Source organism: Gastrolobium bilobum, unplaced genomic scaffold (assembly GCF_033153095.1).
Source record: "Gastrolobium bilobum isolate Gb01-03AN ecotype WA unplaced genomic scaffold, APGP_CSIRO_Gbil_v1 utg20807, whole genome shotgun sequence".
NCBI classification, from domain to species: domain Eukaryota; kingdom Viridiplantae; phylum Streptophyta; class Magnoliopsida; order Fabales; family Fabaceae; genus Gastrolobium; species Gastrolobium bilobum.
This window is the reverse complement of record NW_026899836.1, coordinates 15178-41715: the sequence shown is the minus strand read 5'-3', so window position 1 is coordinate 41715 and position 26538 is coordinate 15178. Positions and strand designations below refer to the sequence as shown.

Below are 26538 nucleotides of genomic sequence, written 5' to 3'. Positions count from 1 at the left end.
TGAAGGGTGTCCCTTTCAAGAGGTGTGGTGGTGGCATGTAAAGGATCTATCTCACAGAGACTGCTTTGAGATAAAACCAATGGTTCTAACTTCTAACTAGCAAGTAAAAATTCTAAATTCAAAACATAATAATAATAATAATAATTATTATTATAATAATAATAAAGGACTAAAATTGAGAAAGAGAGAAGGGTGAAATTGGTGAAAGTGAAATTGGTGAAAATTGAACAAGTTTTGGTGATTGAAAGAATTTTGGATGGGTTGGTGGTATTATGTTATGTTATAGTGTAAGGTAGTACAAGAACAGCAGCAGAAGGGCAGTGATGAAATCACAGATCTTTAACACAACCATTCTGACCAAACACTGTCACCCTTAACACTGCCATCATCAAGGGGCTTTGTATAGGGGCCAGAATGAATTCCTCTTCCCTATAGCCCCTTAATTTACTGGTTATCTTTCTTTCTCTCTTTTTATTTATCTCTTTCTCTTTCTTTCTCTGCCTCTTGTGTCTGCCTGCCTGTGTGTCGAGATAAGGAAATTTTTGCTAAGAGGACCCCTCACCATCTAGTTGGGTGGTTCCCCCAAGTGGGTATTAACCAACCCAACAGTACAATTGTGTAGTTCCAGTTTGGTTAGTACATAGTGTGCATAAAGGAGTTCAATTAGCCAAAAGGCAAAAAGTAGTGTGGAGAGAGAGAGAGAGAGAGAGAGAGAGAGATGGGTTAGGCTGAAAAGAGAGTTTGCGTAACATTCCTGGTCTAGTTTCGTTTTCTCAGTTTAGGGGCTCTTTGTGGTGGTGATGGAACTGGGAAATTTGAATGGCAGGAACTTCTGGGAGAAGCAACAGAAGAAGCAGAGGGAACAGAACCAAGTTTCAGAGTGGTGGCAGTTGCACAAGCAACAAGAGGAGAGTGGGAAGAAGCAAAGCTTGGAGTGTAAAGAATCAACAACCTACTAAGAAAAAGAGCACTGCTTCATTAAAAGCTGGAAGAGGAAAACCACAACAACAACAACAACAACAACAACAAGGGTCTGAGTCTGGATCCTCACAGGAATCATCAACTTCATCACCATCACCATCATCATCAGCAACATCATCAAAACCAGATTCTAAACTCAAGGCATGTAGCAGAGGAAGAAGGAGAAGAAGAAGAAGAGCAAGATTCTTCTCCTACATCGCACAAACGCCATCCTCATTACCCACATCACCAAGACACAGACCCAACCTTTCATCATCTCCAATTCCAATATCTGCAACAACCCCAACACCACTATCATCAACAACAACAACAACAACAACAACAACAACAATCTTATTTAGGTTTAGATACAGAGCTGTTGAACCCACTTCAACCACCAAAAAAACGATCTTTTCTCCTTCCACCACCTCACCCTCATCCTCCGCCACCATCATCATCATCATCACCTTCCATCGAATATGCAAGAAAGATGGGAGAAACAGCAGCAGCAGCAGCAGCAACAACAACAACATCGTCAAGACTGGCGATGAGAACCGCCTCCGGCGGCGGCGGCGCAGGAGGAGGAGGAGAAATCGTGGAGGTGCAAGGAGGCCACATTGTACGGTCAACAGGGCGCAAGGACCGCCACAGCAAGGTCTGCACCGCAAAAGGTCCCCGGGACCGCCGTGTACGGCTGTCGGCACACACCGCCATCCAATTCTACGACGTGCAGGACCGCCTCGGCTACGACCGTCCCAGCAAGGCGGTGGATTGGCTCATCAAGAAGGCCAAAGCCGCCATCGACGAGCTCGCCGAGCTCCCGGCATGGATCCCCACCACCACCGCCCCACCACAACACCAATTGGTTCACCACCGTCAACCACCGGTGGACGACCCAATAACCGTCGCTTCCAGTAGCCGCATGGAAGCGGCGACAGTTGTGGTGGGTGGAAGAATCTCAGAACAACAATTTCATACGCAACAATTGGAAGATGAAAACAACAAATATAACAGTGGTTCTGGTTTTCTTCAGTTGGACACTGACATTGCTGATACTATTAAGTCCTTCTTTCCCATGGAGGCCGCAACGGCGTCGTTTCAGAATTACCCTCCACCTCAGGATTTGTTGTCCCGAACGACGTCGCAGGATCTGCGGCTTTCATTGCAGTCCTTTCAGGACCCCATTCTGCTTCATCACCACCAGGCTCAGACCCACCACCACCACCACCACGAGCAAGTGCTCTTCGCCGGAAACGCCGCACTCGGCTTTGACGGCGGATCCTTCGGTGCCGGTTGGTCTGAGCAGCAGCACCACCACCACATGGAGGAACACGAGCAAGGACGACTACATAGATTGGTGGCTTGGAATGCTGCTGCTTCTGCAGATCCTGGTAACAGTGGCCATGGCGGTGAGTTTATCTTTAACTCACCGTCGCCGGCACCGGCGTCGGTGTTCGGCCATGGCCAGTATTTTTCTCAGAGGGGACCCCTTCAGTCCAGTAACACCCCTTCGGTTCGTGCTTGGATAGACCCTTCGATCGCCGAGGCGACGGTAGACCACAACCAACATCACTACCTCTCGCCGGCGATGTATCAGTCTTTTTCCGGCGTCGGTTTCGCCGGCTCCGGTGGCTTCTCCGGGTTCCGCATACCAGCACGAATTCAGGGTGAAGAGGAACACGATGGCGTATCTGACAAGCCGTCCTCTGCTTCCTCTGATTCTCGCCATTGATTGAAACACAAAAAAATCCAAACTTTCCTTCTCCTTCAGGTTCTCCCCTGAAAACCCATTTCTTGTAATCTCAATTTGGTTCCTCTCTTTTGTTCTTACTTGCAATTTTGTTTTTTTTGGGGGCATTTCAGGGTTCGTGGGTTGTCTTGAAGATAATCGATGGAGATCTTGCTTTTGAAAGATTAGGGTGAATTTTCAGGAGCAACATGGATGAGGAGTTTGGTTTGGATTTCAGATGCTTCGATTTCAATGGCCTATAAGCCGTGGGAATGAAGAAAATCTGGGGTGAATATTCAGGTTTTCCAAATCCCCGGTTTGTTCTGCTTTTTATCTGTTAATTTAAGTTCTACCTATGTTTTTCAAGCTTTGACCAAGACTAGAAGAAGTACTATGTTTGTTTTGTTTCATCTATGTTGGATTTCAATGTTCTCCTTTCTTGCAATTTGTAGTGGTTATTGTGTCTTATTTATACTTCTCTTCCATTTCTTTTTTCTGGTAGTGGAACAAAATAGCATAGCTAGTTTGCTCAATTTATTGTATATTTCCAACTAAGTGCAGACCCAAATGCATAATGAGGCGTTCTCTCCGTAACAAAATAGGGTAAACAACCCAAATAAGCCGACATAGGAATTTTGCGTCTTTGGGTGAGATAATTAAACTCGTGTATGATTTTGGCTCAGGATGGTTGTTGCTGTGTTGTTTCAAATGAGGGAAAAAGGATCGGCCTTTATTGATCGCTCAGGTTGGTTTCTCTTTGCAAGAGAATGATTGTTGTTTTGTTCCTTTTTTTTTACTGCTATCTAGTGCAACTATCTACCCTCACTAGTCCCTAGCTTCCTCATCCTGCAAAAACAATTGGAAGTTTTCTACATCTTTCATTATATCTATCTCTTTCGTGCTTGGATTTTGGGAGCATTTGCCCGTGAAGTCATTGTCCATGAACAGTAGAAACTATTGACAACAGAAAAGGGTTGCGTGAGAGTTGATTCCGAGCTTGGTAAAAGGGCAATTTCCCAAAGTCAGCATCATTTGCTGCTTTTCCTTTCACACGTCATATTTGTAGTTCTTCTTCAACCGTTTTAGTATGCTATGATAGTGACTGAGAGGTTCATTAGGAATAAAAAGTTTAACGTGATAAAGGAAAAACAGCCCGACTTACCTACTTACCCCAGTCAATGTAGAGAGAGCTTAATTCATTCCGAAGCTTTAGCTTCTAGTAAAATGGTTTCTACCATTGAACTTCGAACCGCATCTTACCTTTTGGAACAAAAATATCAAGTGCTTTTTTGTTTGTTTATAAACTTACAGCAGTGACATGAGGTACTGTGTTGGGGAGAATCTTTAGGTGGCAATTCATAACCGATGAGTTGGGTAGAAAAATGCTACAAGGTAAACAAGTGGGGAAAGTGGAATACATCTGCAGGGGGAGCCATGATATGGAAGGGGATGGATGAGCACAAAAATGCTCAATTATGAAAGAGTGCACACTCATGGATGCCAACAAAGTGTGATACTTGTAAACCTGTCTGTGGTCCCCTACCTTAAAATCTCAGAGCCTCATAAAATATCTCGAGGTTGGAATGCTCTTTTTCTTCAAGGGATAATAAAAATAAAAATAAAAAGATAGAAAAACCCTTGACCTCTGTTGTGATCATGGCAATTATTTTTTGGTAGTTGGTGTTGCAGCTAGTCGGTTGATAAATAAGATTACAACCAAAAATTTAATGGGTCATCAACTCATAGGTTGCTATGTGTCAAGAGTGGCAAATATTTAATACAACACCGTAGATAGTACAACCGTGCTATTTCTTAATTTTTCTGTCTAAAAACCATTCAATGATATTCATTGATGATTAAATGCTAAAGCAGCTGAATTATGTACTCCAAGTCAGAAACCACAAGACTTCAACATGAAAAAAGGGCATTATTTATGTTGGGATTGAGAACATGAAGAACTATTATTATTGTTTCTAATGGATCATGTAAATACAGATTACAATACTCCGAATTTAATGTATACAATACACCAAATGACATATTCTATTCAAGCCAAATATGCTAAGTCAAAAAATAGAAGACCAGAGGGGAAAAAAAAAAAAGGATGAATAAAAGGTGTAGAACAAGGGATACTTCAGGAAATTGATTTTATCAAGTCATGAACCATTTAATTAGCTGGCTCTGCATTATCCAAAGATGACACAGGTGACAGCGTGGGTCATTTGGCTGGATTATTTTTGACAGCTATGGAGTGGTGTTTTCTTTCCCTTTCTCAATTTCTTTCCCATTTGACAAGTCAGGCTTAGACAAGGGTAGTTTGGTATCATTGTGGTCTTTCTTGTCTACTTTGGTTCTAAGCTGCTGTCCATTGATTTTCTTTGTTATGGGACCCTGAACAACACGAACCCTTATTTCCCAAGGACGGGCTGCAACCCATCTCTCCTTCCAGCTCCAACCCCAGTTTTCTTTGCCAAGCCTGTAAGAAGCCTGGCCTAAATACTGGCTACAATTGGGCCTCCACTGCAATATGGTATATGCGAATTCACATATAAGTGCAAGGGGTGTGAGAAAAACCATATGAATCAAATCGAATTGTAAATTGAACTGAACAATACCATTAATAATCACATTTTTTCCAACCGGTTTAAAAATCAAATTTTTTTTTTTTTTAACTGGTTGAAGAAGTAAATTATTTTTCCAAAACCAATTTGGTTTTCCTAACCAAACTACTTTACCAATTCAGTTGAATTTGGTTCACACCCATTCCTAGAAGTGTGAAATATTATATGAACCAAACCGAACTGTGAATTATATCATCAATAACCATATTTTCCGAACCAATTTTAGAGGTGAACTGTTTTTCAAAATCTGTTGCAGGAATCACTTGATCGGTTCGGTTCAGCATAAAAAAAACAAACCGATGTTCAACCGTTCTCACCCCCAAATTAACTGGTCAAATTTTACATTCTCATGCCTTGAACTCGAAATTCACTTGAAGTAATTCTAAAAAATCAATTCCCAATTAAACTCTCACCTTACACTCGCTAGTCGAGTTTAATAGGGGAGTGACTTTTCAGAATTAGTTCAAGAGAACACCGAGTTCGGGTCATGAAAATGTAAAATTTGGTTTTGAGAGTCACATTACTGGGTTTTTTGACCATTGTGTCCTTAATTACATAGAAATTATCACTTTACCCCGTATCAAAATATTTCACTTATCTGCCTCTGTTTAACCGTTGACCGAACAATAAACTCGAGTCATGACCCATATACTCGAGTGCATGGAACAACAAATACTCGAGTACACTACCCAGATACTCTAGTACTTTTCGTCATTTGGATTTTTCTTAACATTTAGTCGAGTATAGAACCCAGATACTCGAGTATTTCCTATTCCAAACAATATACTTGAGTATATGGGTTATGTAATCCAGTAAATGAGACCAAATTTTCTACGGGAAATTTTCAACGCGCAACTCTCGAAAAGTTATGTGGAATAAAAAAAAAGCACTTGATTCAGACTCCGGAGTCAAAAGTTACGGCCTTTCAAAGTTTTTCTCTGAAATTTCCAAAATTTTGTAATGTTTAGGTTTTGTGATACCCACAAAGCACATCCTCAAGTTACCTTAGTCAAGTCCAATATTATGAGTATATGATTATAGAAACTTATTTAATTCAAAAAATCTTGTGGAAAAAATTTAACCGTAAAACTTTGAAAGACCATATTTTTTTGATCAAACAAGTTTTGTGGGTATCACAAAACCTATTGGCATTACAAAATTGTAGAGTAAAATTTCGGAAGACCGTAACTTTTGACTCAGGTGTTCAAATCAGGTGCTCTTTTGTGCCAAAAAAATTTTGTCCAAAAAATGTTTCTGTCCCCGTTTGACATATTTTATCTTTGCAAAATGATGTAATTTAAATTTTTTCTTTCAAACTCTAACAAATAATTCTCTAAAAAAATTCCAACACGTAGCTCTAGAAAAATTACGTGGAATAGAAAAAAGCACTTGATTCGGACACCCGAGTTAAAAATTATGAACTTCTGAAGTTTTATGGTAAAAAAAAATTCACGAGATTTTTTGGATCAAACAAGTTTCTATAGTCATATACTCATAATATTGGACTTAACTTAAGTAACCTGAGGAGGAGTTTGTAGATATCACAAAACCTATTGGCATTACAAAACTTTAGAAATTTTAGAGTAAAACTTCGGAAGACCGTAATTTTTTACTAAGGTATCTGAATCAGGTGTTTTTTTTTTATTTCACATAACTTTACGAGAGCTACGCATTGGAAAAATCTCGTAGAAAATTTGGTTTCATTTACTCGAGTACATGACTTATACACTTGAGTATATTGACTTATAAACTCGTGACATTTGATTTACTCAAGTATGAAGGTCACGTACTCGAGTATAAAGGTCAGTCAACAGTCAAACAAGAACAGATTAATATTATCTTTACAAAAAAAAAGTCATACTTTTTAAATAGTTCAAAAATGGGGACTAAGTGGTATTTTTTTATTGAATTAAGGGCACAATGGTCAAATAGCCCACGTTACTATAACCAAATTAAGTCGGATAACCAGTGAAAAGTGGTGAAATTTTGTATTTTAACAAAGAGAAAGAAAGTGGATCAAATTATACCTGATGAGAGAAGGCATATGCCATGGCTCGCTCTCGTTTTACTGCTGCCTCTTCTCGGTGATGTATCCTGGAAAGTATCTCTTCCATTGTTTCAGAACCTCCACACCATTCCACCTGACATTCACTTTTACCATCAAAGCATATTTTCTTGATATTGATAATGGTTTCTATAATGGTTTGTTTAGAACTTTAACGAAAGTTGAAAACAAGCCACCACAGGAAGATGACAGTAATAACAATACCTCTAGCTCATGAATCTTTGCGTCAAGTTTTAACTGGTTTTCCAATTTCTTTTGCTTAATCCTGGCTTCTGTTATCATGCAGAGTCTGCGAGCTCTAATTTGATCTTGTATTCTGCTCCACAAATGTATGTAGTTTAGTGCAGTTACTGTTTGCTCTTTGGCCATGTGATCTAGATTTAAAGCCTCAAATTTCACTGTTCCACTTAGATGGTGAAATGTTCTTCTTCCCTGCATAGAGAAAAATGAGAGCTTAATAAGATGTAGGCAAAAGGAACCACATGAGTGAAGGTCAATTAATGTTTTTTTTTTTTTTTTTTTCCCTATGTTGTGCTAAATTGATTCCACTAAAAAAATTAAATAATTATCTCACTTAAAACCTTGAAAGGCGCATCAATGGTCTTTTTTATATTACATCAATCTAACATTGTGAATTTTGACTTATGCTTCAGATTACTTGCTTTCCTGAACAAAATACTAAATTCTTTCTGTTTACTCCCTGTTAAATGCAACACGAAATACAGCTTTTCATTCATATACTACAATGAAGAACTGGACAAACAAAGTAGTTGAATAAAAGGTGTCTAGCACCATATAAATTATGTACCAGAAATGAACGAAACGCATTTTGAATTCGTGTGGCAGCAATATCTTCTATCAACCTTGTGGGAACTGTGCTTTCTATCATCAAACCTGCATTGTCAATGTTACTTGACTCTTCATGAGTGTCTCGCTTTTCCGCGGAAGACTCATTTGATTTTTCAGCAGTAGATTGCACCTATTCAAAAAGAGTGGCAGAGAAAGTTCAGCAACAGTGGACTAAGAACTATTTTAATTAAAGAAGAGCAAAGAGAGCAGAAAATTCAACAGAGCAAGAAAAAGTATGAGAAATTCTTTCCAAATTATGATCATATTTGCAAAACTTAAATTGCAAACATTGTTAAGAGAAAGAAAAGAAATAACCTTTGCTTGTTTTGATTTATATGCCTTCAGTTTCTTCAAGTTGACAATAGTCTTAAACCATTTCTTTGGACTCATTTCTATTTCTCTGGAATATAGCAACAAGAAATAGTCAGTAACAATCCTGCACAGTAACATTCAACCAATTTATTGTAAATCTCATTAATTAATTTTTTCCATCAATTGTTTGTCATCTAAACAGTATATAAAATGCACATGCCTATCAAATTTCTTTAAAATATATGTCAACTTCTCATATTGTTACAAAAATAGGTAATATACTTCTTAAGCGTGCTTGGTGAACCCAACTGGTTTAAATCGGTTTTAAATGAAATGTTTTATTTAACCGAATCGGTTTTATTTTTCCTGAACCAGTTATTAACAGAATCAGATGCTGTTCGGAATCAGATTGGAAACAGTTCAGAATCGGTTCATGTTTCAAAACCAGTTCTTGATTTGTAACCGGTTTCGAATCTGTTAAAATTGTTCGGGTACGTTTCAAACTGGTTTTTAAAACCGGTTCTTTTGGTTTGGTTCAATTTTTTTAATTGGTTTATAAAACCAATTCGATTATTAAAACTGGTTCGGTTCAATTTAATTTGGTCCCATTTTTTTTCTCACAGCCCTAAATTACTTCCTATCAAACAAATGGACCATATGTGCGACTCAGTAAACTGAGTGCCATGTGATCATCCTTTATCTACAGCGTAAGAAACTCACAGAAAGCATCATGTAGTTTGGAATTTGGATCTATCCTAGGGGAGATTAGTCCTCGCACCCAAATTTTGACACCTTCCAAGAGTTTCATTGCAAATCATTAAGAGTGCCTTTGCATTGTGATCTTCCTCAATATCTTTTCCTATACCCTTCAATAATTTGATGTAAACTATCCAAACTCTCCAAAAATGTCATCATATTAATAATACAGGACACTTATACATCCCGAAACCTATTCAAACTACAATTGTCAATTCATGGCATAAGGGTGTTTTTTGAAATAAAACCTTATACTAACATAACACCAGTAACATTAGTCCTATACTTTCCTTAAAAATATTAAACATCATAAAAACCAAGCATTCAATCTCTATGCCTCTAGTTAGTAGCTGTACTCATCATTTATACATTTGACCGAAAGCATGTGCCATGTGGTACAAAAAAATGATCACAATCAATAGCACCCCAACTTCAATGAGTATCCAAGTTTTATTCTTCTAATCGGAGCTTTACCAAATAAGGGAAATCTGCAATAACCAGAACCACAAAGAAGGATGCAGAATAGTGGAAATGGTAAGGAAAACATACCTGGCAGAGAAGCAAAAGCAGGCACAAACCAGGGGTTGCTTCGAGAGGAATATAAGAAGTGGTTCATTTGAGACAACTAATAAAGAGAGAGAGAAAGAGAGAGTTCATAGCAGAGTGACTAACCAACCACACTGAAGCAGATGTTTGAACTCTTGGAAGATCAAGAGTCTACCGAAAGGTGAAGGAAGGTAGTGATATATTTCAGGTTGTGTTCTCTGAAAATGAAACGACAATTATATCTTAGAAACAAAATTGAATGAGAAACTTATGATTATTGAAGTACAAACTCCAGTGTTTGATTAACTTGAAGTTGCTGAAAGTAATTGACAAAAACAATGAAACCATTTTAAGGTTTAATGGCATCTATTCTGTTAAGACACAACACTAAATAGTTGGTCGACTATCAAATCATGTAAATGCTAGACTGCAGTTATCAGTTTTCATTATCTTTCGTGTTTAAAAGGGGTTGCTAGGTTACTAATTTTTATCTTCTTGGTACTTTAACTTAATCTTCTAATTAATAAGATGTTTTCTACATTTCTTCATTTTCATAGTTGAGAAAGATGTAAAGCAACTGTCATTTCACCCGTTATGTTTCGTTTCCTCCCTTTTGTTCCCTTGCCTTAAAAACTCCAAACTCCAAACAGAACATAACTCTTAATTGTTAATTTTTACGATAAATATAGAAAGAGGATATTTTGACTACTAAAAGTTTCCACTACTACCTTACTACCTATCTAATCACCATTGGATTAACATTTTCTCTCTCTTCAAAAACTTTTTAACATTCTCTCTCTTTGATCCAATGGTGATTTGATAGGTAGTAAGGTGGTAGTAGACACTTTTGGTAGTCAAAATATCCCCCCTCATATTTAAGACTCCAACAAGTTTAATTAATGGGAGCATCTAATTTCATGTTATAAGAGACACTCTCTCTCATGTCATAGACCCAACACATGGTGTGTCTCATCATGTGTTAAAAATAAAAAATAACAAGACATGTTTATTGATGTATCTAGTAACTTTCTCCTATTGTATGAGATAATAATTTCCTTTAATTAATACCCCATAATTTTTTTAATAAATAAATAATGAATATTGTAATAATAACTATGGCTCTTTGACTTTTTGGGGTCTTCCCCATTTTAATTTGCACATTTGGTATGGGGTTAAATTATTTTGTCATTAGAGCTGCTTCCGCCCCTTGAGTTATATGCTAACATTGCTTGTGCTGACAATTCTTCATTGCCGGTTGAGTCATTAGATATAAATTTACCACCTTCTGATGCCCCATCACATCGCTGGCAGAATATATTCATGGAGGATAAAGACGATGCAGCTCACATGGATGTTAATTTGGGTGACTTAAATGAAGAGGTACACAAAAAAGTTCCTCCTAAGGGTAGTGACTCTGATTCTGACATCGACGAAAATATTGTCAAGAATGTCATCCCGACCAGTTAGTTATTTAACATTGTGATTTGTGTATTTTACATCTTATATTAGAAAACTCATAGGGAAGACCCCAAAATGGGTCGAAGAGCCTAACAACTATACTTAATATCCACACTTATTTACTTTTTTTTAAAATTAAATTTTGAGATTCACAAAACTTATTAAGGTTGCTTATGGACCAGATTTCACTTATTCTGACACTTTTTTTAATATAAGGACAACTCAATCATGACTTGTCTAATTACTTGGTTGGAATTGGACTAACTCTAAGTTTATATTTTTTTTAATCATTAAAGTCAAAAAAATATAAATTTAAGTTAATTATGGTGACATGACCTGCTGGGATAATTGGATCTGCGAAAGTGATTTAGGACCTAGTACATTTGTATGTTGATGAATCATCATTGTTTTGCAACCACAAAAGCCATACACCTTTTGTAGCGCAGATTTTGCAGGAATTCCATTTTATATCAGTGTGGTGATCCCTCTTACCTTTGCTGCCACAAAATCTCCTCCTTCACAAACATTTGACGTCACAACACGAATATGCCTCCTTGTTGAAGATGCACATGATCAAGTCATTGAGGGTGGCTCCGAAGGATGGTAGCATCTTCCAGACTATACTCAAGGGGGAGAAGGATGAATGTGTGGGCATTTTGGGATTTCAGATCTGAGATCTCACAACAACAATTTTGGAGGCTGATGACTAAAGTGAAATTATTTATACGGGTACCAAGAAATTCTAGCCCTAAGCTTCTTGGACTCTTCTTATATATTGAGTACAATTGGGCTTTGATAAAAGAGCATAAACCCAACAATCTCTGACTTAATCCTGAGTACAAACTTGAGCTCAAAGCCAAAAACCATGTAACTCACTAGTCTTCGTCAACTAAAATTACCCTATCTCTTATCTCAAGCTAACCTGGGGATCTACTATCTATTATTAATCAAGGCTCCAGATAATCAACAGATGATTATATAATTCGGTGCTACTCTATTAAAAGCCTGGACTTGAATTCCAAGATTAATAATACTTATAACACGAATATGCATAACCCCTTTGTAGAATGTCGATAATTGACTGATGAGCATTCAAATCTACAAATCCTAAGAAGATTTGTATTCTAGATTTTCAATAGGATAATTGGTTCCATTAAAGAAAAGTGGCCTATTGGTTGAACTACCTTCTTGGGACAACTCATTATGGGTGATTAAACATTGAATTAGAGAACCTAAGCTTTGGGGCCAATTGTAAAACAAGAATGACTTTACACTGCAATAGAGGGGATGAATTGTGGTTACTTATTTTGTAAGAAACTTATTCCCTTGAGCCTTTTTTCAAGAAATCAATTAAAAGTGTGCAATAACAAAATATGAAACATTTCCAACCCCAAAATAGAATCAAATTAAAGATGAAAACATAGCAAACAAAGAATCAAATGCGAAAATTAAAAGAAATAGGGGTTTAGAAGATCAAACACAAAGATTTATCTTGGTTCACCCCTAAAACACAAGAGAGATACGTTCAGACTGATGCATATCATATACTATGCTTAGAACATCCAACCGATACTTGAGAAACTAATTTAAAATGGAGTTTCACAATAATCTTGACCAATCTTGGTCAATCTCTCAACCTATACACCTATAGGATCACTCATCTTCACAATTTTGAGTTCCAGCAACAAAGCAACTTCAAACATATTTAGAACAACTTTCTATGATCCTAATTACAAAGGAAATAAACATAAATGAATTAGACAAATGAATTATTGAGCTTTTTTCATGATATGCTAAAAATGCCTCTAAATGATGAAATTTCTGAATTATTTGTGATTTTGTGTTAATCTCTCTCAAAAACTTATTTAGAAACTCTAATCTTATGTTATATAGGAGTCCAATTGAAGTACTAGTCGTTTATGACCGTTGGACATCAAAATAGATTATTAAGGTCAAGTTATAACTTTTTGTTATAAGTTACTCGAGTATATCACGAGCTTGTACTCGAGTAAGTGTTCTTGAGTGAGTTACTCGAGTATCTAGGCTCATGTGCTCTAGTACATCACTTACTCTAGTACCTGATCATGGGTTACTCGAGTAACAGCAAAACATAAATGCCTATTTTTGTTGTTTTCTATCCAAATCAACTTCAAATGATTTCTAATGACTTTTATCATATTATGAATGTTTCTAGTAACTTTTTAACAACTTTTCATGTGTGTGTGATCTTGTATGCAAAATAGGAGTATGTAGGTTCTTATAATACATGATTTTGAACTACGAATACAATTCTTGAAGTAAGAGCTCAATAGTCTTCATTCTCTAAGTTTCCATACTTCAAAATATGTTTCTAATTATGTGAGCCTCTATCTTGATATGAATTCAATGGTCTTAATGCTTTAAGCCATTTAGTGTTATGTTACACTTGAAAGTTTTTACTTGAAGGTTGAGTTTGCTATTTTAGTTATCCCTTGCTTTTTGCATATTGTTTTAGTCTTCTATTATCATTTAGGACTTATTTCATTGTCTTCCAAGTTATGCTTACATGTTAAGCTTCTATGTGCTTTGTTATCATCGAAACTAAAGTTCTTTCACCTTTTAACCTTTAGGGTTCAACAATAGGTTATCCAAACCCCTGAGCATTAGCAATTCCTTTCTAAAGTGATGAGATTTAACTACACTCTTACTTATAAATCAGGGTATACTAACATAATGATATATGTTTTTTCCAGGCTTCTAGAGGGGGATCACCCCCCTCCCCGAATTATTGGCATTCGTAGGCCCTGAATGTGATTATATCAATGTTTTTACAAGAAGAATTACAATGTGATACCTACATAGCTACTATCCTATGGAGGAAAATTATGACATTAGAAAATTGGAAAAATTGGAAAATAAAAAGGGTCTTCTACTACAAAACGTTCACATCTTCCTGCCCAAGTTTTCGACCTGAATTTCGAACGCTGCTTCGTGAAGTGCATTCTACACCAGAAGGCGAACACGCAGACAGCCAACACACAATCAAGCGGTTGAACCTTTACCTAGAAAGGCCTGAACAACGATGTTAAACACTTTATCAACCAATGTGAACTACGTCAAAATTTGAAGAGTTCAAACCACAATCTATATAGGTTGTTACAACCAATTAAAATGCCAAATGCAATTTGGATCGATATCAACATGGACTTTATTAGCAGCATGGTCTCCCTTTCTATGGTGGGCTGAGTACCATTTCAACACTACATATAAAGATTTTATTGGCTTTGCACCCTTTGAGGTCATCTTTAGACATCCACCTCCTAACTTATTAGCTTATTGCCTTGGCTTCTCCACTAATGTCATCGTGGATCATGACCTCAACCACAAAAACCAGGTCATAACAACATTTAAGGAAAACTTGATTAAAGCTCAGCAAGGGGTGCAGGATAATGCGGATAAACACAAGGCATGGTTACTTTCAAGGTTGGGGAGCTTGTGTTGCTTTGCCTTCAACTATACCACCAAATGCTAGTTCATCATCAAACTTGTCATAAAATCTCATTGCGATACTATGAACCCTTTAAGGTCTTGGAACATATCAGAAAGGTAGCATGCCACCTTAAACTTCCAGCAGAATTGTAACGCCTGCCAACTTGCAAGGATCAACGACTGTCCCTACACACTAACACGAGACTTTTCAGTACTTTGTCCTCACTCGCACACTTCCTGGTAAAACTTCCTAGGAGGTCACCCATCCCAGAATTGCCCCAAGTCAAGCACGCTTAACTATGGAGTTCTTTCGTTCTGGGCTACCGAAAAGTAGATGCATCTTGTTAGTATAAGTAGTATCAATTAATTCGTATAAGTTATTCTCAACTGTATTGTCCCATACCAGTACAGTCTCTGGAATCCCTCTCTTTCAGATGTTGATTCGATTCATTCATGTACCCTCATCACTGGAAGCCTGCCAGGAGCCGCTCCTTGTCCATGCCATTTCGCACCGGCGATCACTCCCCGCCCTCATCAGCGCCCAGGATGTTACAAAAATCCAAGATGCACCCGTTGTTTCATGTGTCGCTGCTACAACGTTTCAAGGTCACAAATCACTACCAAGTTCACCCACTACTAGAATCTACCATGGACACTGAACTATTGAATAAGCCATGTTCCATCGTATAATGACCCATACTATTAAGTCTTGAAATGATAAGATGATTCTGAAGATGATTAGTAAGTTTTGCAAGTTTTTATTAAGTAAGTTCTAATGTAAGTTTTGATGATTTGATCATGTGAATGACATGATTATAAGTATCAAGATACAATTCATGCCAAATAAGTCTATTAGGGCGTGTTTGGTATGGGTTATTTAAAAATAATGCTAGGAAAATGTTGGAATCCAATAATGCAAGTTCCCCATCTTTTTTTAACTACACAATCGCTGAAGACTTTACCAACCCACCCCATGGTTTTTTTCCCACATAGTCAGAATCCAATAACCAAATTTCGAGACACAATTGCCCTCAAACAATCATATCTCAGATCCATTTCTAAAAAAATCTCGCAACATATAAAGATAAAAACACTACATTGATATGCATCTCGTTCTTTGTCTTTGTTTCTTCAGTGTAATCTAAACAAACACTACATGTTGGAAAACCCACAAAAAATAAAAGCAGATACACAAAATTTTCCATTTCTACAAGTGAGATTTTCTCTTCAGAAATTGCAAGTGACATTTAACATTCACATAAGATTTTCTCCTTCCAACCACACAGAAATCATAAACCCAAAAAAAAAAAAGATCACAGATCTAAACATTTAAGCAAAGTTCAAATTCACGAAGTTTCCGTTTCTTGAGTCCAAACAAATGACACTTCAGAAAAACCCACAAAAATTAAAGCAGGCCAATGAATTTTCCATATTCCTCAAAGAGAGCAAAAAGAGAATGGGTGTGGTGGCGGAGTAGAGGTGATCAAGAAGGAGGTGCCGAATGGGTGTGCCACGGGTTGTGTAAACGTCGACATTGGTGTCTTCTTCGGCACCTTCTTGGGGTTGAGGAAGGAATTCCATTTATGCAGAAGAAAGAGAGAGAAAGAGAAAAATTCGAGAATGTTAAACATGGTTATGAAGTGCTAAAACATACATTTGATGATGTTATTCAATATTTTAAAATAATGGAATAATGGATAATTTCGTAATTTCAGTACATTTTCTCATCAATATTTCACAATTAATCGAACATAGCATCAGTAAAAATAACTCAACTTTCCCGAAAATATTTTTGCCTAGCAAACACCTTTTCCTAACTTACCCGAGAAAAAGTATTTTCCACCATATTCTGGGAAATATTTTTTTCCCGATAATAAAAAATTTCTCCCATACCAAACGCTCCCCTTAGTACCCAAATTGTATTATTAGAAAAGTTTGTGATTCAAAGAACAAATATGTTAATAGTTTAGGGATAAATTTGTAATTAAGCAAAACTTGATCTAAACTTGATTTTGATGATGTAATTAAATTCTTTAAAAAAAATTATGAGTTATCAGTGGTATTAATTTAAGTTAATTATGATTAGAAAAAATAAGACAAATAAGTCAAGTTAGTGAAAATTGTTAGCCAATTAGAATGCTTATAATTCATTAAAGTCAACATTTGATTTCTTAGCCATTAAGCAAGACTTTCTTCTTGTCCAAGTCGACCTTCCTCTCTATTTCTTCCCTCTCCACGTAACTCTTTCTTTCTATTTTCATCATGCTTGGCCTAACCATAGAAGAACAAAGAGCAAGCTTGATTCATCAATTTTTAGCCACTTTTTGTACTAAGTTCATTTCACAAAACTTGTAGTATACGATCTTGTGATCACAACCTATATCTTAGATCATGGTTTGAGGCTGATATGAGTTAGATATTTCCACTCTAAGCTTCGACCTACTTGTTGCCCTAGTGAAGAAGATGGGTCATTTGATGGTTCAAAGGTTCTAGAGTATTTTCTAGCTATTTGTGAGGTGATTTAAGGTATGAAGCTCTAATTCCTATGGTTAGAATTCATGATTTAAGCTTTGGTCTTCATGAATGTTATGAACTTTCTTTGAGTTCCTATGGTCTTGTATGTTGGATTTTGATGAGGTTTAGGCCATGATATTGATTGGTGTTGTTAAAACTACCAAGAAAAATGTTGAAAACTATTAAAAGGGTGACCTAATTTCTATGTGTATTTTTGGCCAAGTTAGGAAAGTAATGCAAGAAATGATGTGATTATGAAATGGATGACAGAATCTTGTTTATAGATTTTTAACGGTTTGAAGTATGTTAAACTTAAGTTTATGCTTTGTAAGTCATTTTGATGACCTTGTGAGCCTTTTACAAGGTTCTAAATACCTACCTTAGGTTGGTGGGTTAAGTAAAGTAAGTTAAGGGTATGATTCTTGACTTGTGGTAAAATTGGTAAAGACTTGTGTTTTGACATGAATTGATACTTGAAAATGTTGGACTAATGATGTGTATAATCACCTATGAATTCAAAATTAAAATGTAAGAGTGTTGAATTCATAAAGTCCAAGTTAAGTTTGTTTGATGATTGATGGTGATTGTGTTCATTTGTAATAGTGAGCAATCAAGTGAACAAATGAAAGAAAGTCAATCAAAGGATTAGTTTCTTGGATTGCAAGCAAAGTTTGAAAAGAAAGCTTACATACAGATATCCCATGGGATGATGGTTTGGATATCTGTATGTCTATATCTCCATCTCTGTTAGTTACTTAATATACTTGCATTCATGTAGGTTATGCTATGTGACTATATAATATGCATTCTTGATGCCTTGATTCCTGAATATGATAAGTATATAATATTTATGACTTGTATAATTACTAGTTCTTGGCCAATTGAACACACACACACACACACACACACACACACACATATATATATGGACTTCCCTTGGGGATTGGTCCTAAGAGGAAAGACTTTTGGAAGTTCCATACGGATATTAGCTTTAAGTACGACTCATTGGAGTGATCTTGCGTATTGGATGCACAATACAAATTATTGCTATTATTGTCTCTTGTTACATGATGTATGATATGCTATGTATTTGACTTTTTATGCAGGAAGTGAACTTGAGGGTAAAGACTACTCCATAAAATTTGAGTTTATTGAGATGGTTGTATCTTATCTCGTTTGGGGTCTTACATTTTAGGTACTCCAATAGTAGTGGGAGAGCCCTCTCAGAGCAAGAGGCCGGTGCAGGGAGGCTAGTGACGGAGCTAGAGTAGTTATTACTAGTTATGAATTTCTGTATACGTATATGTTTTGAGGCATGATTGGTGATCATGCATATGTATAGTTGATATTCTTTTTGAGAGGCATATGTAGCCTTGTACATTTGTATATGTTGGATATTAGTTTCGGTATGTCTGTTAGTTTGTATATGATATCTGGAATGGCACAGAGTCGTAATACAACATATGATGTATTTCAAATATTTGTTCGATATTCTGTTATGTAAAATAATGTATATATAAGTCTGATGAGAATTGGCAGAGCCAGATTCTGTAGGAATCCATGGATGGATCATTCAATACCTCACCACACATTACTAAAGAAGCCACAATTTAGAATGAGGAAAGAGAGAACGAAAAGATGAGTTTATGTAAAGACATGGAAAATGGAATAGACATTTCTCTCTCTAGGTATAGTAATGCTGAGGTATAAGAGAGGAATTTTGGTGATCCCGTCCTACCACTGACTCGGTGGGGATGAGCCAATTAAAAATTTTTGTTGACTATGAAATTTGTACGGGGGAGGGGAAAAAACACTTTTAATCCCAGTGTAATTTTTTGAATGAAAGGACTACATGCATCGGGATCACTAATTTTTTTTCTGAGGTATAATTGTGTCTCATTATCAATGGGCAGCAACTGTTAATGGGTGATAGACACACATCCCAATGTCTGATCACTCCATTAACTAGTAACAAGGAAATTAAAATCAAGATTTTAACTAAAAATAGAAGAAAAATAAAAAATCATAAAAAATAAAATTATAATGAAAAAAAATCATAAAAAATCATAAAAAAAGTTAATTGAACTTTTTTTGTTGTTGTAAAAATGCAGTTTTTAACTACCATGACGACTGGCTTGAGGCAATTCACATGGGTATTTGAGGTGGACCTGATTTAATCAATTAAATCTTCAAATCAACTATTTTTTTTAGTTTTGACCATTTAATTGATAAATATTTAAGTTAATCGATTAAAGAGGGGCAAATTGGTAGATAGTTTTAAATAAAGAGCAAAATAATTATTAGTTAATTAATGAAGGACAAAAGGGTCAAAAAGTCCACGAGGACTAGCAAAGCTTCAATTAATTCTGATTTTCAATCCGACAATCTAATTGGCCCAACCAAGCTGTGCAATCTCGACCCTCAAGCCAAAGCAGATCACACGATGCAGTGGCCGTCATCCGCAACTCAAGCTCTGATTGGTCCATAACATCCCTGCATTTCCAATCCAACTATAGATGCCCAAATGTGTTGCTTCAGCCCAATCCAACGGGTAGCTTACATGAATATATGTGTTCAGGCAACAGATTGGTTCTTCACAGCAGTGCACATCCAGCCGTTCGATATCAATGCACATCCAGCCGTTCAGGCAATAGATTGGTTCTTTCTCCGTCGCATCCAACGACTACCAATGCGCAATCTGCATCTACCACTCTGATTGGTCCAGGTCAGTAGCAAGGCGCGATCCTCGAGGACGAGGATTGTCCTCATGGGTAGTGTGATTTGTGGGTGTGATAATCCCACCTCCAGCCCAACAAACCCATCCAATAAGGCCCAACAAGAAGAGGAGTACCAAGAAGACTTATTATTAATCCGATTGTGTGTTGGGTTAAATCTAGGGGTGGCAATACGGGTCAACCCGACACGACACGTTTTTGACCCGTACACTATTTGACACGACCCTGACACGACCCGTTTTGTAAATGGGTCGTAAAACACAAACCCTGACACGACCCGTTGTGGGTCACGGGTCGACACGACACGACCCGCAAAATTTAAAATTTAAAAAAAAGTTGGATTTTTTGAAAAATAAATAAATTAAAAACAATAAAAAATAAAAAAAAAAGATTAGCTTCTATTTTTTGAGATTTTTAGTTCCTTTTATTCTTTTCTATACTAAACAATGACTATATATATCAATATATAAATAAAAATAATAATATAATAAAATATTTAATAAAAAAATAAAAAAATGACACTGTGCGGGTTGACACGCAAACCCGCGGGTTGACACGTGACCCGACACGAAAATAAACGGGTCACATTTACACAACCCTGACACGACCCGCCCTGACCCGCGGGTTGACACGACACGTGATTTGGCGGGTCGGGTCACGGGTCAACCCGCGGGTCAATACCTATATTGCCACCCCTAGTTAAATCATGTAATAGGACCAGGTAGATTTTTTTTATATTTTAATTAGTTATTTATCTATTTTCCATTGTAATTAGATTAAGTTATCGGCCTATTAAAGTGGCTCTTGTTGAAAAGACCCATATGTTTTGGGGATAAGATATTATAATAATCAATTAGTGTTACTATCAATGTTATTACTAATCAATTTCACCGTTAGATTGATTATATTGATCCAACAGTTATATTTATTTATATCTTTGTATGGTTATGATTTGGGGAATCATAACGATACAAAGGTGAAAATAAATATAATGTATTAAATATAGGGAATCATAACCATACAAAGATGAAAATAAATATAACCGTTTGATCAACATAATTGATATAATGGTAAAATTAATTGGTAGTAACATTGATAATAACACTAATTAGTTGTTACAATATCCTTCCCATTTAATAAATCATATGTATCCTTCATGAAAATTAATTTTATTTGAGAAAAATTCAGAATTAAGACTTTAAACCAGTGTTTTAAAACTCGGACTGATCATCGACTCGGTCAAGGTACTGGGTCACTGAGTCACTGGTTCAATCGGGTTGAACCGGATTTGCTGTTCACATATTAAAAAATATAAACATATTACTTATATTAAAAATTCACATAAGAAAACTATCAATGAGTTTCAAAAAATAAATTGGTTCTCAATGATAACAAATATTATATACTTCTAAACTTCTAGCTCTAGACCATATCCTAATATTGGATTAAAATTGTAATGTAAACTAAATGCACCTTCTGTGCTTGACATGATACGAATAAATTAAATCATGATAACAATAGTATGCATGAAATATACACTAAGAAGAAAGTGTTACCGTTGAAATGAGATCATGAGTCCATTAGTGTTTATCACCACTTAACTTCATAAGATCATTGTAAGATGCAACTAAATTACATAAACGAACTGCACTAATCCAAAATACTTTATTATTTACACCTTACTTTTTAATCATACTTACTATAAAATATGAATATGATTTAATTCAAGAGTTTTCATCAACAAAGAAAAAAGAAAGAGGATCAATCGGTCTAACCCAGGTCAACCGGGTCGCCGAGTCATCGGTTCAACCGATCCAAACCGGATTGACCACAAAAGCGGTCCAAATAACCGATCGGATCGAAAAACCTATCAGATTACCGAGACCAGGGTCGACCCAGTCGGTCCGAGTCGATTTGTAAAACACTGCTTTAAACCACTCTAAAAAATGTTACTAAAAAGAATCAAATATATACTCTCATCTTCAACTGCTCAAAACTCCTATGCACCAACTTGGCTATCATGATTTAGTAAAAAAAGACACTTTTAATCTCAATTCCGTCTTCAGTTATCGTCTCCTTCTTCGTTTTCACCTACATCTTTGTTTCTTTTCTCCGAGCTTACAAATTGCTTCCAAATTTTATTTTATTTTTGAAATTTAATGGAAGAGTTCCATTCCTAATGATCGAGTCTCAAAATGCCTATTAGGCATAATTTATATTTATTATATAAATTCAATCTCAACACCAAATACTCAAGTGACAATTGCTTTGTACTTCAGTGTTTAAGGTTTGATGTCATCTCAGGAATAAACACTTGGATCAGTGTTGTCTCTTTATGGACAACGGTAAACAGATAAATGTCTTTTAACAAACCTAAAACGCTTACATGCATAGCCTTGAGTCAAATACATAAAATGTTTATAGCCTCGAGAAGAAGCTATACAACGCACCATAGAGGCAGCCAAATTCAGCATGAGTCAATTCTTGCATTATGGTCGTCTCTCCCGCCGCTTGCGCTCCGCCTGCAAATTCAAGATTTGAATGTTCATAATACCATAAGCGAAAATCAAATACCAAACATGAGCTATGCAATGAATCACCTCTCGATAGATTGAAATTCAAGCTACACCGTTGCCAATCAATTTTTTCTGACCTAGACAATGTAAGATTTTCTAGTTGGTTCTCATAATGATTAACCATAACACACTAAGTACCCTGGCAGTACAGATTAACAAAGATGGAAATCCAGGACAATTCATGTTCTAACACTACACAAATTGGTCACCTATAGGGAATAAGATTTTATTAAATGCCTCAATATTTTAAGGAAAAAAGTTTGTCATTTTAGAGGACACAACTTTGTATCTTATTAAATGAAACAACAATGTTTTAGTATATATTTGTTGGCTTTTTGCATTCTCTCTCCTCCATAAAATTAGGAGGAGAGAAACGAGAAAGCACTTAAAAACCAACAAATATACACCAAAACACGTTCATTTAACTTAAAATGATATAAAGTTGTGTCCTTTACAATGACAAATGTTTTTCCCATAGTTTATACCGTAAAATGTACAAGAAATATAAAACTCAAACAAATTGAGGAGTAGAGACTTTGTCCTTAAGAAACAAAAGACTCTACTATAAGCTCTTAATCGATTCCATTATCACTCGAAATTCAGCATAGCCATATGCAGACGATGCACTAAACAAGAGGAAGACCAAGCTTAATGACTTTTATGCATACATTTATTTTAAACAAGTAAAATCATATTTCTCATTCACAGACACACACAGATGGAGACAGAGAGCAAACTTCTATAGTGTATGGCAATAAGATCACCCATAGATTTAAGATGAACCCTATGCGCACAGCAACAAAACCACCACCACCAAATTTCATAATATACATCTTATAATTTAAAATTATCTTTCGAAATGAGGATATGTTGCTACATATAGGGTTCACTGTGAACACGAGTTATATTAACACAACTCTTTAAGAATATGCAGAAGCGAGTTATAAATAATGGAAAAACATAGGAATAAAGTATTCAGATTAACTTAGCCAAAGAAAAGCACGAACCAAAGTGAATAGGTTTGCTAATCATAAGAAATATTAATTATGCAAAGGCCATAAGAATAAACATCATTGATAAATCTATTGTCAAACAAAACAATTGTTCATTCACATTAGCATTGGTGTCAGACAAGAGTAAAACAATTTCAAATAGGAAAAGTACATTTAAAAGTAAAGGCATACATATGTATCAAAACGGGAGAAGTGCACATGTTGGCACATGATACTAATTAGCATACATGCCTGGCACTTTTTCATGTGTCTCAATCAAAAACACCAATATATTTTTGGCTTTGCAACTACATGGTTCCTGAAATAACAAACGCCTAGAACTTTTTGTTTACTAAACAAGAAGCAATCCATGCTAACTGGTGAAAAAAACTACCTGCAATCTATGGCCAATTTCTAAACTAGCTGCACTAAGGGTACAATTTTTCATGAAAAATTCTTTTTTTTTTTTGTTTCAATCAAACTCTAAATGCCACACCAAACGTTGAATTACCCATCCCTTCCTCAGCAATGTGTCCCCATATCCCTTTGCATAACTTTGCCAGTGCAGGAACCAATTAATTTAATGTCTCAGTCATATGGTGGGAAAAATACATAATAGGAACAAAGCAAAGGTGTAAATATTTGGTACTGGATGCAGGAAGTCACCTTGACGTCAGGTCCTGGTGATGCAGAAGACGTAGCTTGGGGTTTCTTCATAGCAGCATAAGTTAAGCATTCAACACAAATAAAAAGTTCTAGTTTCTTTGATTCCTCTGTAGTCATGCCAACACAAGCTGGATGGTACCTACAAGAAACCTACAAAGATTGAAATGTGTTTCATAAAACATATAGGGACAACAGCATATATAGAAAACCATAATAGTATAACACTCAAATACTACTTTGATTTAACACTCTTTCACAATTAATAGAAAAGTGATGCCAATAACGTACTAAAATTTGCATCCCCAACCTTGCTAGGTTGTGAAAAAACATATCTAAGCATGATTTCACCACTAATATCAAGCCAATCAGCAGAAGGAATAAGTCTCAGCATCATTCCACTTATGTTGGCTGACATATATATTGGAGAAAAGAAACAACAGAGCAGAACCCAAAGACATGATATGGGGCAAGTGCAAACAAAAGGCACATATAGACACACATCAGCAGCTCACTAGTAAATGGGCAATCCTTAATATATTCTGTCTTTTCTATTCTTTTCATCTTTTTTTCTTTTTCTTTTTTACTGTACAAGTCAAATGCTGCAAGCTGAGAAGTGGTAAAACCGCTTCTTTGTGATTGAATGATCACAAGTTCGAATCCGAAAAATAACCTCTTTGCAAATATGTAAGGATAAGGTGACATACAAGGAATTATGTAATCCCTACCCTCACTGATGAGGATTTAATAGGGAATGGTTTTACAAGTCAAATGTTTTCTCAAGACTAACATGCTAAAAGCTTGCATAGGCCAACACAGAGTTGCAATAACCCGAAATTAAAGAGTATATTAAAACTATTGGACTGTGTGAAACATCTTCCCCGAGCTTCTGATAGTCTTCCTATTGACTTAACCATTTCCCTCATCATTTTAGGACCAATGTTGACCTTACAACTCACACAATCCTTTAGGTTCATTCTGCATGGGATTATATAATAACTTCAACCAAGTAAATAACATATCTAAAGCTCAAATTATACATTTATATAAATCAAATCGAAATGAAATAATAGTAAACAAAGTAAAGCAGAATACACTGATATTTACCAATCCGTGCACTCCTCACATTGCATCATGAGGTCATCCGGATTATAAGGCATTTCGCAATTGCAATACCTTAAAAAAAACAAACCAAAAAAAATTAAAAAAGATAAAATAAAAACCCCATTAATTCTAGAATTCAAAAACACCATTTCCAACATAAAAAAACCCAAAAAAAGAAAAAAAAAAAAAAAAAAAAAAGAAAGAAAGAAAGAAAGAAAGAAAGGTAACTCACACAGCAACACGGTCAGGTGTGAAAGCCCCAGTAGCAGCAGCGTACTCAAATCTACAATAGTAATCCTCAGCACCTACATTCTCCAGCCTAGTATAGTCCTTAAAGGAGTGAACGACACACTTTCCTTCAATGGTGTGAGCACTCTGTATATCATAATGGTCAGATAGGAACAGTTCCTTGGCACCATGGAACTGCCTTCGACCCCCAATTGATTCTTCAGGCCTATAATACCATCTCACCTTAACATTCACGTTGTTTCTGTTGTCATCCCAGATGCTATCCACAAGCGCCACGTAGGGTGAATTCGAGTCTTCTGATGGCCTCAACAGAACACAGTCTCCAACTGAAAAAAAAACAAAAAAAAAAACAACAACAAAACAAAACAACCCCATATGGGGATGTCTCAAAACATCACCAATCATCACCATGGGCCTCCACGAAAACAAGAAAAGGAACTATTTTTAACGCAAAAACGCAACTGAGTAGGTGAATGAAAGAAGGGGTTGTTGGCGTTACCTTTTACGATCTTGTCGGTGCCACTGATGGTGAACGAGTCCATGTCCCTTTCCCTTCTGCCTCTCACCATACGAAACAAAAAAATGGGTGTTGTCGGGAATGTGAATTATTGAAAAGAGGAACCCTAAGCCGAAGATGGGTGTGGATTTGCATGTGTGTGCGATCCACCCTTTGTTGTGAAGGAGAGAGTGAATATGACGCTTCGCCTGAGTTTTTGTTACAGTAACTTTTATGATGCAATGCGTTTCATGGTTCATTGCAATTGACTGTTTTGTAATTTTTTTGTCGCAGAGATTTGTGCTAAGCTTTTTCCTTAATTTCTAACATGTGATATTTAATATACGGTGTTTGTTTTTCTTATACACACCGTAAAAAGGTGTGTCATTCATTTTTTAATTTTAATTTTTTTTTTAAATTGGTGAGTCTCATATTTAATGTATCT

The 26538-nt window shown here is 36.1% G+C and overlaps 2 protein-coding genes and 1 pseudogene across 3 annotated transcripts; 1 reads left to right on the top strand and 2 right to left on the bottom strand.

Annotated features, from left to right (window-relative positions):
- The first annotated feature begins 1416 nt into the window (after positions 1-1416).
- LOC133293811 (transcription factor TCP4-like) lies at positions 1417-3130 on the top strand. Its single transcript, XM_061492413.1, has 2 exons — positions 1417-2731; positions 2824-3130. The coding sequence occupies exon 1, from the start codon at positions 1451-1453 to the stop codon at positions 2690-2692; it is 1242 nt and encodes a 413-aa protein (XP_061348397.1). The 5' UTR covers positions 1417-1450; the 3' UTR covers positions 2693-2731; positions 2824-3130.
- A 1710-nt stretch (positions 3131-4840) lies between these two features.
- On the bottom strand, positions 4841-8614 carry LOC133293812 (protein IQ-DOMAIN 10-like; annotated as a pseudogene).
- Positions 8615-22242: 13628 nt separating this feature from the next.
- Positions 22243-26318, bottom strand: LOC133293810 (chromatin remodeling protein EBS-like). Of its 2 annotated transcripts, XM_061492412.1 has the most exons (6): positions 26097-26318; positions 25820-25923; positions 25581-25723; positions 25352-25420; positions 24248-24386; positions 22243-22535 (listed from the first exon to the last, which is right to left on the bottom strand). In XM_061492412.1, the coding sequence occupies exons 1-6, from the start codon at positions 26164-26166 to the stop codon at positions 22503-22505; spliced, it is 558 nt and encodes a 185-aa protein (XP_061348396.1). In that variant the 5' UTR covers positions 26167-26318; the 3' UTR covers positions 22243-22502. The 2 variants fall into 2 exon arrangements, with proteins under 2 accessions (XP_061348396.1, XP_061348395.1); XM_061492411.1 differs by having other exon boundaries at positions 25581-25923.
- Positions 26319-26538: the final 220 nt, after the last annotated feature.